The sequence below is a fragment of the Mastigoproctus giganteus genome, chromosome 6 (assembly GCF_048544385.1).
Source record: "Mastigoproctus giganteus isolate SK-2022 chromosome 6, ASM4854438v1, whole genome shotgun sequence".
In the NCBI taxonomy this organism is placed as follows: domain Eukaryota; kingdom Metazoa; phylum Arthropoda; class Arachnida; order Uropygi; family Thelyphonidae; genus Mastigoproctus; species Mastigoproctus giganteus.
In genome coordinates, this window is record NC_143580.1 from 63,371,191 (window position 1) to 63,386,736 (window position 15,546).

At 38.3% G+C, this 15,546-nt stretch overlaps 1 protein-coding gene across 1 annotated transcript in view; it reads right to left on the reverse strand.

Moving 5' to 3' along the window:
- Nucleotides 1-15,546, reverse strand: part of LOC150084351 (progestin and adipoQ receptor family member 4) — an 80,318-nt gene that overhangs the window by 52,781 nt on the left and 11,991 nt on the right. Inside the window, exon 2 of the mRNA XM_090376194.1 lies at nt 10,484-10,735. Coding sequence (XP_090232320.1) covers nt 10,484-10,735 — 252 coding nt within the window. The remainder of the gene's footprint in view (nt 1-10,483; nt 10,736-15,546) is intronic.

Below are 15,546 nucleotides of genomic sequence, written 5' to 3' on the forward strand. Positions count from 1 at the left end.
GCGGGGTGCTCTTCTTGGCAATTGATACAGATTGGTTTTGGAGCTGAACATTCCTTGCTCTCGTGGTCTTTAACACCACATCGAGCAAAGGCAGGATTTCAACGACAAGCAGTTTGTGAGTGGCCGTATTTTTGGCATCTAAAACACCGCAGTGAGTTTGGGATATAAATCCTCACTGGGCAGTTTAGATAGCCTGCCTTGATGGAACTTGGAGGCCGTGGGGTGTTAAATGTTAGGATGAGAACTCGGGTAGGGACGAGATTCCCATCCTTTCTCATTAATATTCTTTTGACAGCCGTCACTCCTTGTTCTTTCAATTCAGAGCAGATCTCTTCTTCAGAAACATGAAGAAGGTCCCACTCTGAAATGACACCTCGTGAAGAGTTCAAAGTTTTGTGGGGGGTTACACTGATCGGTATTCCCCCTATAGATGTCGCGTTCAGGATTCTTTCTGCTTGCTTTGTGCTTGACGCTTCGGCTAAAAGATTGCCAGAACGCAGCTGTTTTACGGATTTTGGTGATCCTGCCAACCCTTCTAATCCTTTCTGGATGAAGAAGGGTGACATCTTCCCAATTGACTGCTCTCCGGTAGAATGGAGAATGAGGAAAAACAGTGTTATAGATGGTGGTTTTTCCTCAGTTCTGGCTCTTTTGGCAGAATTTGTGTCATTCTCATCTGATTGATTAGGTAGGGGCCTGGTTGGGGCCCCAGAAGAAATTGGATTTAAATTACTCATAGGAGTAAGATAAAAATTTCAGATGCCCTAAGTACCTCACCAACCACGGAGCCCTACAAGGGGATGCCCACTCATGAACTAGGAGGTACTGTGTACACGAATGGGACGCCAAGTTAGCTTAGGAGCACCATACCCACCTTTCCAATAAGTCTTGATCCCGTCCCAGGACCAAAGGGAGGGAGACTTATTGGAACGCAGTTGACCCTAGCAGTAAGAACCACCCGCCGATTGATCCCAGTTGGGCCGGTCCGGGACCACACGTCTTGTCGAAGCAGGGGCCAAAGTGGTGTATTAAGGCTGGGCCCATCAACCAAGAGGATCCCCCTTTCCGAATTCAACGGGTTGTGGCACACGGCTGCACACGCCGGATTCCAAAGATGTAACCCTGGAACCAAGGTATGGGTGTTAGATCCCAGTGATGCTGATCTGGAAGCCCAGCAGCATCACTGGGAGGTCCCCTCACCACGTACAGGTGCCCACGTTGAGGGGAAACTGAGAGAATGAGCATAACCTAACCTAAACAAACAAGTCAGTGGTGGATCCCAACTCTGTACAGTTCACCTCGTCAATGGTGGATCCCAACTAGAAATGTGCAATATCTCGGAAATTCACTTAAGGACCCATGTTTACTAGGCTTTTTTTTGCATATTGTAGTCTGTACAGTTCACCTTTAAATTATTGACCATCACTTTTGAAACAACCTGTATATTCAAACTGCACTTCCACATTGACCATTTGGCTATGTCAGCCCTGTTGTCACCTATGACAAAATTTTTGCATTTCCTTTTCTTCTTTAGCATAAGAGCAAATCAAAATGAGTTTTTCTTACTGGCTAGAAATATAGTATAATATTTTTCATCAAGAAATAAAATATTCAAACATTTTATACACTGATAAATAATTTTAATGAATGAGGATCGCATTAAAAACCTTTTACCTGGCCCTTGTTCACACACGAGTCAGAACAAGGATTACAAATTTGCCTTTCTCTAACTGCTGATGTCATGTTGTAAGCAGCATATCCGATCCAGTGTCTAGCATTCTGACAGCCTCTCATTCTCTGACACCATCTGCCATGTTCCATTAGTGCCTACTTAATTTTATTGTTGAAAATACCATTCCATAAATTCTCTAATTTTCCCTCTTGTTTCTGTTTTAAAGCCATAAGCCATGATAAAATGTATGTTATTTTATTTCCTAAAGCAATGTTCATAAATGCTCAAATCATCTATGAAGGTGTACAAATTTTTTACACTATGGTTTAAAAAAATCATTGTTTTTGTTGGCACCACAAACTAAGTGGCATCTAAGGTATTACATGTTTTTTTCCAGTCAACATCTGGAAAGTTAAAATTCTCCCATTATAAGATATTCTGATTTGATATCCGACTATTTCTCTGTAAAACTGATTGGTATACTCAACACAGTCATTAGGCCTATAACACACTCCTACTCTCAATTTTGTTTTCTCAATGCTTATATCACACCAAACTGACTCAACACTGCACTCATCACCCATGTTAACTGGATGCATTGCCTTAGATTTAATATGTTTCTTAATAAAAGCATAAGTCCTTCACCTCTCCTGTCTGTATGCCCCACATTCAAATTCAGCATCACTTAAGTCTGAGTGACACCACGTCTCCGCTATTCCTACAATGTCTGTATTCAGAGACATAATTAGTACTTAAAATTCATTAAATTTATTTACAATGCTTCTAGCATTAGTGTATACACAAGTATACATGCACAGGTTCTTACTCTTAGCTACCCTAACACATTCCATGTATTCATTTGTTCTATGATGACCCTCAGCAAGGCCTTAGTTCCCAGATACCCTGCTTCCCAGGGTGCTTTTTTTTTTTTTTGCTTCCCAGGGTGTTGCATGTACCAATAGCAGCAATGAAAGAATCACTTTCTCTGCCTGCAGCAGTAGTTAAACTATTAGTCTGTGTATCTCCCTTAGCCAGCAGTTTTCTGACCCACCTACCACTGCCGTGATAGCATCAGCATATATTCTTGCACCCCTCCTATTCAATTGTAAAAACAGTCTCCCCCGTTAACAAGCACAGACCATGCTGAGTAAAATTCTACCCCATAAGCTTTGCATATTTTCTACAGGGCCAAATTGATTGACAAAGCTCTCAATGTATACTCCCTCCTATTGTCTTTGAAACAATCCTAACTCATGAATTTCTGCCAACATGATATGGAGAATGTGCGGAAGATGTGCCGAAATTCGCCTTTAGCCAGAGAGTCTTTGATTGCTGAAACAAACTTCCATCCCTTGTTGTAAAAGGTTGATAGCTTAAATAGATTCAAGGAAGAACTGGACAAACTTCTGGAGCAAATTGATATGGGAAATTGGAAATTTTTTTTGCTTTAAACATGAAACATCTTTAGTAGCACCTACAAAACCGAGTAAATCTGATCAATCACAAAAAATGTGTCACAGAAGTGGCGTTTTATCCGTGGCTTCCGTCAGAGGCACCTCCCATGTTACCACAACTAGTCTGTGCCGAGCACTCACTAGTTGTGTGATTAGAGTTTGTGATGCATTTTTCGTGACTGGTACGATATCTTGAATTCTAGTGAACTGATTTATACAATTCAAATGCCATTCATTTGAATTTTGTTAACTGCATTTGAAAAACTGCATTAGATTAGAATTAGATACAATTATTTACAATTTTGTAAACTGCATTAGCAAAATCCAAGCCAATAGCCTAATTACCCATTTGATTGTAGCCCATTTGTTGAACACAGTAAAACCTTGTTATTTCGAAATTCAAGGGACCAAAAAAATACCACTTTGAATTATCCAGGTTCAAATTAAATGAACTTTTAAAAAATCAAATTTACTTACTGCATCATTCCAGGGGAAAAGTTGGCAAATCACAGTTCTCGGAGGAAAATGCTAAAATAAATTCTTTATAGAGCTGAGCAAGAAAAAAAATGTAACGATGAACTTTATCATAAAAAAAAAGACAACATTTAATCCATTTAAGTCCTTAAATAATGCAATCAGGAATCCTCATAGGTGCCTAGTTTCCAGATGCTGTAATTTGTAGAATTGAAGCCTTTTGTGTTCTCTACTAACCTTGTTGCTCTTCTTTGCACCCATTTCAAAAGCTCCTTACTAAATCAAGGCTTCTACACCTGTAGAGAGTACTCAAGAAATGACCTAACTAATGCCTTATACAATGGGACAATTGTATAAATGCCCCATTGTATAAAGCATTAGTTAGGTCATGGGCCATCCTAGTCTACACTGATCAGAATACTTGTCAGACTGCACCAATTACAACCAGATCTTTTCTTTCTGCACATACTTTAGTGCAATACTACCCAGTTGATTTGGGTGATACTGCACTATTCTGGAACTACTACTGTCCACATCCAGTACCTTGCATTTTTCAAGGTGAAACCTCAACTGCTACTTCCCAGCCCATCTGAATAACTTTTTTCTACGTCTTGTTGCAGCATCATAACTGATTTCTGAAATTAACCATCCTGCCAACGATACTATAATTGGAAAACTTTGACATTAAACTTCACACATCTTCATCAATATCATTAATAAATATTGAAAACAATTAATGGCCATGCACTGAATCCTGAGGGGTTCCACTAATAACATTAGTCTAAGAAGGCAATGTCCATTAACAAGTTTACTGCCTTTACACATATAAGCATAAAATGCCACAAAGTAAACCTGAATTCAAAATGCAAAGTGCTGTGCTGTAATGCATACAATCGATGATTCTTTAGCAGTCAACCGACAAATGCCAAAAATGTAAAGGCACAGGAAATTAACTCAGCATTGGCACACTGATTGAACACTCTACAACAATGCTCAGCTTTTGTTTATAGACTTGGCACAGTTTTATTTGTTCTTTGCTTATGATGATGTTGGTTTATGTACACAAATTTTTTATAAGATTTTAAGGTTTGTTCTGATTTACAACTCAGCACAAAAATAAAGGTTCGCTTCTAGCAATGAATTCTAAACTTAATTTTCAACCATGATGTACAAGTTTTCAAAATGCTAGGGATGACAAAACATTGATTTTTTTCATCGAATGGGTTCTGTCACATTCGATGTGACAGAACCCATTCAGGTGGCAGTGAACATGTTAATAACCACAGTCTTCTTTTACTACTCCACTATTCTTTTAGCTATAGCAGTAACTTTTCACTAATGCTACACTGCTCCAATTTGTAAAGCAGTCTTTCTTGTGAAATAGTATCTTTGGTGTATATAAATCTCAGTATACGATGCAAAATGCATCTTCTGTATCCAGTTCATTTGTCATTATGTCGTAGAAAACAATCAGATTGGTGTTCGACAAGATTTTCCTTAACCATATAAGTGCATTCTTGTCAAGATGATGCTGCATTACTTCTTTGCTCACTAACTCCATTATTTTCCCTGGTACAGAAGTCAAGCTTACAGATCTATAATTAATCACTTCTCCTTTTAATACCCTTTAAAAATAGAAGAGACATTTGCACATTTCCAATCCACAGAGGCATTTTCCTGAATCCAAGGATGCTCTTATAATTATGCCTAAAGGTTTACTTACCTCTTTTGCTGCTTCTTTTAAAAGATATCTATCCAATGAAAATAACTGGATGCACTCCAGGTGCTTTATTAATTTTTAGCCTAAACAATTTCTCTTTCACTTCCATCTCGGATACTACATGATCATTTAACTTTTAGCTGTAATTGGGTATACATCTGTAAACATTCGTGCATGACTGTAGGTGTAAAATATTTATTCAGTTTGTCAGAAACCGGAACGAGATCATTTACTGTTATGCCTTCATATTTAGTTGACCAGTCGAGTCATATCACGAGGTGAAATTCCAATGTTTATTTTGCTTGTTAGTGTTAAATTCACATAATGCCAACTTCCCAAAGCAGATAATATCGATCAACCTCATGCTAAAATCAGTGCCGGATCAAGGTATTTTCATATCCCGGGCAGAAAAATTTTTCGCCACCCCTTTACTAAAGATATATATTTTTTCATGATTTGTAAACTCTGCCACCCCTTAAAGAAATGCCACCCTGGGCAAGGGCCCTGCTAGCCTGTGCCTTAATCCGGCACTGGCTACAGTACTGGATGGGGTGTTTAAGTGAAGTGAAAATTTCTTTCTCTTTGAAAATTAAAAGCTTTTAAATTTCTGTATATGATTAACTTTTATCTATAAATTAACATAGTTACATATGATATATTAACTGTTACCAGTGTACCATAACAATACCAATTGAAAAAGTATAAAGTATGTTAAATTACTAATAACTCTCAGAGTTACAACAATCATGCACGTGAAGAAGTTCATGAGATAAACACCATAATGTTTTCAAGAATGAACAATCTTCAAATGTTTATTTATTTTTTCCCTGTTCACTTAAAAAGTGAGAGTTTGCTGTATCAATGCTGAATAAAAAACTAATTATGAAAACATTTACAAACTCTACTTTTTGCATGATTCTACCAAAAGCCAAAATATGCCTGATTGTTTTATTACCCTTTGCCATTTTCCTTCAACCAATAAAATCTCTTTCATAAAATATTGTTGTCACTAGTTCAGCATCCATACCAAGAGTTCATCATACAGTACCACTGTCAACAGTCACAAAATACAAACGTCAATTGTAAAACAAGGGGCTGGAAGTTTAACCTTACAGCTCAAATTTAGTATCCGATACCCCTTGTGTTATGCTGTGAGGTGAACAGGTTGAATGAAAGACGTGAATTAATCGTGGAAGCTACTAAAAGTTTCATACCTATTAAGAAATATTGTTCAAGGTTTAGGCCTAAATGGTTATATAATGAACTAATGAGACTCATAACAGAGAAGGAAAATGCATGGGATGCATATAAATTATCAAGCGACTCAGAAGCCTATGGCAGATATAAGCTAGTCTGTAATCAGGTCACAAAAGAGGTTAGGCAGGCGAAGGCAGTTTACGAGAAATCATTCGCAAAAGATGCTAAGAAAAACAGCAAGGATTTCTTTACTTATATAAACTCTAAAAGGAAGGGGATGAATCTGATTGGTCCACTTGCCATCAATGGTTCGACTGTTGATGATCCTGCTCAGATAGCAAACAAACTGAATGAGTATTTTGCATCTACATTAACACATGAGGAATTATTAAGGTTTGAAAATGGCAGAAGGTTATCAATTTGTAGCAGAGTGAAAGTGAATGAAGTTAAACATAAGAAGAGCACCTGGAGTGGATGGGATCTATCCAGTTATATTAAAGGAGACGGCAAAGCAAGTAAGCAAACCCTTAGCCATAATTATGAGAGCATCACTGGACTCAGGGGAGGTTCCCACGGACTGGAGATGTGCAAATGTATCCCCAATTCACAAAGGGGGATCGAAGGGTAACTTCTGTTCAGGGTAAAATAATGGAGTCGCTGGTTAAAGATGCATTGTAGGATCACCCAGACAAGACTGCAGCAATAATTCAGACACAGCATGGTTTTGTTAAGGAAAAGTCTTGTCTGACAAATTTGATAGGATATTATGATGTGGTTACAAAGGAACTGGATGCAAAAAATAATTTTGATATCATATATTTGGATTTCAAGAAAGCTTTTGACACTGTTGTGCATGGAAGACTATTGTACAAATTGGAGCAGAATGGTATTAAGGGTAAGTTGCTACAATGGATAAAAGGATGGTTAAGTGGGAGAAGACAGAGGGTGGTAATCAATGGGTGCTGCGCTTCTTGGACTAATGTTATTAGTGGAGTCCCACAGATTTCGGTGTTGGGTCCGCTGTTGTTTTGTATATTTATCAATGATATTGATGAAGGTATATCAGGCTTAATGTTGAAGTTTGCAGACGATACAAAGGTTGGCAGGGTTGTTAAGGACAGTAATCGCAGTGTGCTACTGCAACAGGATCTAGATAATTTGGGCAGATGGGCTAAGAAGTGGCAACTGAAGTTTAACCTTGACAAATGCAAAGTACTGCATATGGGTAGAAGTAACCCCAGAGAAATGTACCAACTGTATGGTACTACACTTAAGGTGGTAGAAAATGAAAAAGACCTGGGAGTAATTGTTCAGTCAGATATGAAGTTTTCAGAGCAATGCAGACAGGCTGCCAGGGCAGGTCATGGGGTTTTCTCGATGATATACAGTATAGGAATTTTGCTAGCAGAGAGAAGGAGGTGATTGTCCCTCTGCATAAGGCAATGGTCAGGCCACGCCTTGAGTACTGCATATAGGTCTGGAGGCCTCATTTTAGGAAGGATGTAGATTTACTTGAGCGAGTACAGAGAAGGGCAACAAGATTGGTGAGGGGAATGAAGGGATCCTTTTACCAAGAGAGGCTTAAGTTCTACAAATTGCAGTGGCTGGAGACTAGGCACCTGCGCGGTGATCTGACTGCGGTGTATAAGGCCTTGAATGGGTTGAGCACGCTGAATTCTGATGGGATCCTTCCACATGTTCAGATTACGAACCGAAAGGGACAAATTCAAATTAAGAAAGGACAGATGTAGAACAGATGTGCGGAAATTTGCCATTAGCCAGCGGGTGGTTAATTGCTGGAACAAACTTCCATCTGTCGTTGTGGAAGATGATAGGTTAAATAAATTTAAAGAGGAACTGGACATTCATTTGGAGGGAATGGTTTAATTTTTTTTTTTTTTTTTTGGCTGATGCTGCATAAGCTCATACACTTGCTTTCTTGCATCACATGCCACTACTACTACTACTACTAAGAAAAATAGTTGTAATTAGAAGGGGGAAAATAACACTTATAAGGGGGTCACGTTTTTGATCAACTTTCATTTTTGTTTAGTGAAAAAAGGTTGGATTTCTACGTGACTTGGAAGGGATTCAAGCAAAATTGGCCACAGCCAGGGGTACCAGATACTAAAGTTTTATCAACCTTAAAATAGACCGGTCAGTAAAATATTAATACTGTCAATATACCATTCAGTAAAATACTAGTTGCCAAGCTTTTCTATCCCATGGGAACTGTGCTAACACTGGACTACAGCCGATACCTACCGCTTAATGAAGAAGGCTCTATGTTTTACACTAGGCCTAAAAACTGAATATTAAAATCCCTATGCATCCATCATGGCCAGTCCATGGGCCCTGAGTACAGAAATTAATGTTGAGACTAGAGTTACTGTTATTATCGGAACTGAGGTTCGACCGCTTCGTTCTGATTTGAGGCCATTTTCAATCGGAGCGGGGTGTTATGTACTTTATGCTCCTCCTCCCACTCCACACAAGTTTCCACACACAGATGAGTCAAAAAAGTGGTGCGCCTAATGCAGGTACACATTTTGCACCGAACCAGAACCAACTCCAGCCTTTCAACAAATTTCTTTAAGGCTAATTTGTAAATACACGCAGTGTATTTACAAATTTAATGTACCCAGTTTATGTGAAGCTGCTGTTTTCAAGCAAGGATTTAAAATTATATTTGAGAACTACCAATACACAAAAAGGGTAATAGTAGTAGTAGTAGCAGTGGCATGTGATGCAAGAAAGCAAGTGTATGAGCTTATGCAGCATCAGCCAAAAAAAAAAAAAAAAAAATTCACACCATTCCCTCCAAATGCCTATCCAGTTCCTCCTTAAATTTATTCAACCTATCAACTTCCACAACGACAGATGGAAGTTTGTTCCAGCAATTAACCACCCGCTGGCTAAAGGCAAATTTCCGCACATCTATTCTACATCTGTCTTTTCTTAATTTGAATTTATGCCCCCTTAGGTTCGTAATCTGAACAAGTGGTTATTTGTTATTTGGTTTTTAGGAGCATTAGCAACTAAGGCCATATTGCTCCGAGATATGCGGTGGTCATTCCCTGACCTTTCCTCATCCTCGGCACCTGCGCGGTGATCTGATTGAGGTGTATAAGGCCTTGAACGGGTTCAGCACGCTGAATTCTGATGGGATCCTTCCACTTGTTCAGATTACGAACCTAAGGGGGCATAAATTCAAATTAAGAAAGGCCAGATGTAGAATAGATGTGCGGAAATTTGCCTTTAGCCAGCGGGTGGTTAATTGCTGGAACAAACTTCCATCTGTCATTGTGGAAGTTGATAGGTTGAATAAATTTATGGAGGAACGGGAAGGCATTTGGAAGGAATGGTGTGATTTTTTTTTTTTTTTTTTTGGCTGATGCTGGATAAGCTCATACATTTGCTTTCTTGCATCACATGCCACTACTACTACTACCACCTGATTACAGACTAGCTTATATCTGCCATAAGCTTCTGAGTCGCTTGATAATTTATATGGATCCCATGCATTTTTCTTCTCTATTACGAGTCTCATTAGTTCATTTGATAACCATTTAGGCCTAAACCTTGAACAATATTTCTTAATAGGTATGAAACTTTTAGTAGCTTCCACAATTAATTCCTTGAACGCTTCCCACTTAGAATTTACTGTTGGTAACATCGTCAGTTTATCCCACTGTACAGAATTTAAAAACTGTCGGAGACCATTGTACTCACCTTTACGGAAGCAAAACCCTTTCCATTACCCCTGATGGTAATTAAATCTTTAAGGTTTAACAGAAAAATAAGACATTAATGCGCGCAAGCACTAACATTTGGGATCTTAAACAGTTTGTTTAAGATCCCAAATTTGCATGCACGTACCGCTCATACAATATACATATTCCTAAGTAAAAGCAGTACTGCATAAACGTTGCCTGAACGAGAAAAAACTGATCAATACATGCCTACCATGAGAAAGAATGTTGATGGTTTCGTTGTGCAGATACACCAGGCTTTTCAAACAACCCCATGCCGTCATCTGCGGACGGTAACCAGTAAACACAAACGGATTGAACTGTAGATGCTCGGGAATATCTTCCAACAATAAAAGGTTATCTTGACATTTTGAGTTGGTAAACCGGTATACACTGTTTTCCGAATCGTTCTGATTCCTCTGGCATTTCATTTCTGCACTGCATTCGTATCGCAGTGCCATATCACCTACAATTGTCAACACTTATCAAAACATTCATAAGAAAATCATAATAACAGTCATTCCTTTACATCACTAAACTATAATCATTGATTAAGTACTTCCAACCAATTGTTTCCAAAAACAGCCGCCGGTAACCAGCAACAACCACACCTCAACATTCCTCCCCGCCATGCCACCTACATAGATCATCTCTACTCGACATTAAAGATTTTTAGTGGATTTTCAAAGATTAAAAGATGAGTGGAGGGCGGGGATTTGATTATCCCGATGTCGATGCAACATCATTTTAAAATGATAATAACATTGTAATAAAGACAACCCCTAAGCCAGTTTTACATAGGTCCTTATAATTATGCCTAAAACACGAATACTTTTTATATATATGTAATCCCATGGGCTCACATCTGGTGAGTATGGGCTTGGCAAACCCAAGGTCCTGAGCTGGATATCATCATTCTTCCTTTTCATTCTTGATGATTTTCTTCTACTTCTGATTCTCTCTCTCTCAGGTTCAGTGGGATTTTTTTTTTTTTTGGCTGGTGCAGCATAAGCCTCAGACTTTGCACTATTTGGCTAATAATAATAATAATAATATTATTATTATATTGTATAATTATACTGTCACGGATTAACGGTTGTTCTGAAAGTAGTAGTGGCAAAAGATGCAAGAAAGCAAGCTTATACAACAACAGCCAAAAGACAAAAAAAAAAAAAAAGACCATCACTTAATCTCTCCACCATTCCCTCTAACAGTTTATGCAGTTCTTCCTTGAATTTATTCAAATTACCCAAACCACAACACTGCTGGCTGACAAAAATTTTTCGCAACACCGACTTACAACCATCGTTCCTAACTTTGAATTCATGCTGTTTCGCGTGTGTGTGTGTGTGTGTGTGTGTGTGTATGCACGCGCGCGCGTGCGCTCAGGCTCAGCAAAAGAAAGTACATACTCCGTCAACATTGTGCTTACTCGATCCATTTCATATAAACTGTTTTTTTTTCGTACGGCAAAACAGGGAAATCGTTCGGAGAACACACACAATTAACAGACACAATACAAATGGGTATATGTAGGAAATTACAGGGTGACCCTAATATAATAGTTCCATTCAAGACCTTAAACGATAAAATCAGATCTCCTTTCAAGTGACTAGTCTCCAGATCTACAATTGGCAAAAAGTGAAAACTTTCTTGATAAGAGCACCCTTTTGCTCCGTTCACCAATCTCGTTCCGCTTCTCTGCACCCGTTCCAATAGCTAACATCCTTCCTAAAATTAGGGTTACAGACTTTTACACAGTAATCAAGATGTGACCTAATCATTGGCATTTCATTATCATGAGCAGTAACTTGCCATTAATCCCACTGCTCCAATTTGTACAGCAGTCTTACGTGCAACGGTATCGAAAGCTTTCCTGAAATCTAAGTATATGATATATAAATTTTGTTTTCATCCAGTTCCTTTACTGCATCATAATACCCAATCAGATTAATCACAAAAGTTTGTCCATTAAAAATTTATACTACGACCAAGGGGGTACCGGCAGGATATTTCGAAAGGTGGTGCAAAAAAAAAAAAAAATCTACAGTAGAACGTCGATTATCCGAATTCGTCAGAGCTTGCAAAACCGCTGATACTACAGCTCTTCAAGTGTTCCTAGGAAACTGCCAACACAGTACCAGGTGCGATTTAGCTATGTAATTTATCATCATAGGAGACAAATTCCTGCGACAACTGGCGACAACAGTCTAAACTTGGAGAACAGCCAAACCTAAGAAAAGAAAACGCTTTGGATGCTTTTTGTTAATAAATAGCAATCGGATTGGACTGTAATTGACATTGGTATAATCACTAAAGGTTATTCGCCTTTTGTCAAGAAAGATTCCCTTCGGCTATTCCAGAGCCTACATACAACGTTTTTAATTATCGGTCATGGTAGTTTAAACACCAAACTGTATAAATTTAGACTCGCAACTGCGCCATCATGCCATTGAAGTGAAGAAGAAACTGTAGACTAAATATTGTAATCACTGTCCATCTTACAGTGAGCTGCGGATGGACTTAGAGGATCATGCTGATCATCTTTTCTCACGGAAAATAAAATGGTGCTGGTTACTTCTCAACCTGTCTTGGTACAATTCAATAGATTTGCCAATCGTGCTTTCAAAAGAAGAGAACATTTGCAACAAGCTTCTTGATATGCATAGGATGAATTGTTTATGAAAAATTTCAACCTTGGAATTACATATGGGAAAAATATCTTAATATTTCTTGGATTATTTTGGGAGGCATCACTTACATATGTGGCTACTATACTGATTCAGTGAATCTCACGGTACGCATGAACTTTCGCGACTACTGGAAGTCATTACTGATGCCAACTATATTAGCTCTGAATGTACTGGTACGCATTTTCCACTCGAATTTTCACATAAAGGAGTCGATTATAGGACTTTTGATGAGTTTTATAAGTTAGCATTAACATTACCAAGGGCACATGATGCAAGAAAGCAAGCTTATATAGCATCAGTCAAAAAAAAAAAAAAAAAAAACACACACAAACAAACACAACATTTTCATTTCACCCATCCACTCGCTCGAAATGTTTTTCTAGTTCTGACTTGAATCTGTTTAAGTTATAAACTTCTACAACGACACATGTAAGTTTGTTCCAGCAATCAACAACTCGCTGACAAAAGGGAAACTTCCGCACATCTATCCTACAACTGTCTTTCCTCAATTTGAATCTATGCCCTCAAAGCCGATTATTCGGAGCAAGAGAAAAATTCTCATCACCATTGAGCATGTTCAAACCATTCAAGATTGTGTACACCTCAATCAGATCATCTCGCAGGTGACTGGTCTCCAGACTCTGTAATTTGCACAACTTCAAACTTTCTTCGTAAGAGCAACCATTAGTTAGCATTAGCATTAGCAAAGGCCCACAAGAAAGCAAGCTTATGTCGCAACAGCCAAAAAAACGCCCCATATTTCACCCATCCACTCGCTCCAAATGTATTTCAACTTCTGCCTTGAATTTATTTAAGCTATCAACTTCTAGAAAAACAGATGGAAGTTTTCTTCAATAAACAACCACCCGCTGGCTAAAGGCAAACTTCCACATATCTATCCTACAACTGACTTTCCTCAATTTGGATTTAAGCTTAAAAAGGCGATTATTCTGAGCAAGAGGAAGAATCCCATCAGCATTGAACAAGCTCAAGCCATTCAAGGCTTTATACACCTCAATCAGATCACCTCTCAGGTGCCTTGTCTGCAGACATTGTAATTTACAAAAATTAAGCCTTTCTTCGTAAGGACAACCCATTGTTCCATTCACTAATCTTGTTGCCCTTCACTGTACTCGTTCCAACAGCGCTATATTCTTCTTAAAATCAGACCTCCAGTTCTGTATACAGTACTCAAGTTGTGGACTGACCATTGACTTATATAAGGGGAGAACCACCTCCTCATCACTGCTAGAAAAATTCCTGTACGTTACTGACAAGACACCATGAGCTACACTTTCAGAGGTCTGCGCTGCTCAGAAAACTATATATTTGCCTGCACAATTACTCCCAGGTCCTTTTCATTCTCTACCACTCTCAGTGTAGTACCACGGACTGGACACGTTACCCTGGGGTTACTGCTTCCTATATGCAGCAATTTACATTTCTCAATGTTAAACTTCATTTTCCACCTCTGAGCCCATCTGCCCAACCTCTCCAGATCCTGCTGCAGAAGCGTACTGTAATTAGTGTCATTAACAACCTTCGTATCATCTGCAAATTTGGATATTAAGCCAAATATACCATTATCAATATCATTGATGAATACAGAAAACAACAGCGGACCAAAAACTGAACGCTGGGGGACTCTACTAATAATCTTAGTCCACGAAGAGCAGTGTCCATTGATTACCACTCTCTGCCTCTATTTTTTTTTATTTATTTTTTTATTTTTATTTATTTTATTTTATTTATTTATTTATTTTTTTTTTATTATTATTTTTTTTTTTATTAATTTTTTTTTTATTATTATTTTTTTATTTTTTTTATATTATTTATTATTTTTATTTTTATTTTATTTTATTATTATTCTTTTTTATTTTATTTTATTATTTTTTTTTTTTCTCGGCCCTCCCTGGGAAGCTCAGGCTAACCCCAGGGTCGGCCAGCCAGAGTTCTCTTTCCACATACCTGGTCCGGCTCCCAGTGCCAGTGACGGTAACTAGCAGTCTGTGGTGTTCCACAGACCCTAGGCTAAGCGGCCAGATGAACAACATAACCCGCACTAAGCAAACATGAACATACACTAACATATGATATCTGGCCTTGACAGTACTGTACTGTCTTACTTCACAAGAGATTCAAATGCGGAGTTGTGCGAAAGCACCGGTGCCGCTTGTCAAAAAACACTATGTCACACTATGTCACACTATGCCACTCAACCATCCCTTTATCAATAGCAGCATTTTGCCTCCAATGCCACACTACTCAAATTTGTTCAGCCGTCTTCCATGAGCAACAGTGTCAAAAGAGTTTCTAAGATCCAAATATATACAAAATTATTTTTTTGCATCCAATTCCTTTGTGGGTAAATCGTAGTATACAATCAAATTGGGCGATAAGACTTCCACTTAACAAACATATGATGTGTCGGAGCTATAACTGAAATTTTGTCTAAATGATCCTGCAATGCTCATTTAACCAGTGACTCCATTAATTTTCATGTAACCGAAGGTAAACTACCAGGTCTATAATTATCTGTTTCTTCCTTTGGTTCTCCTTTGGGGATTGGGGTCATATTTGAACA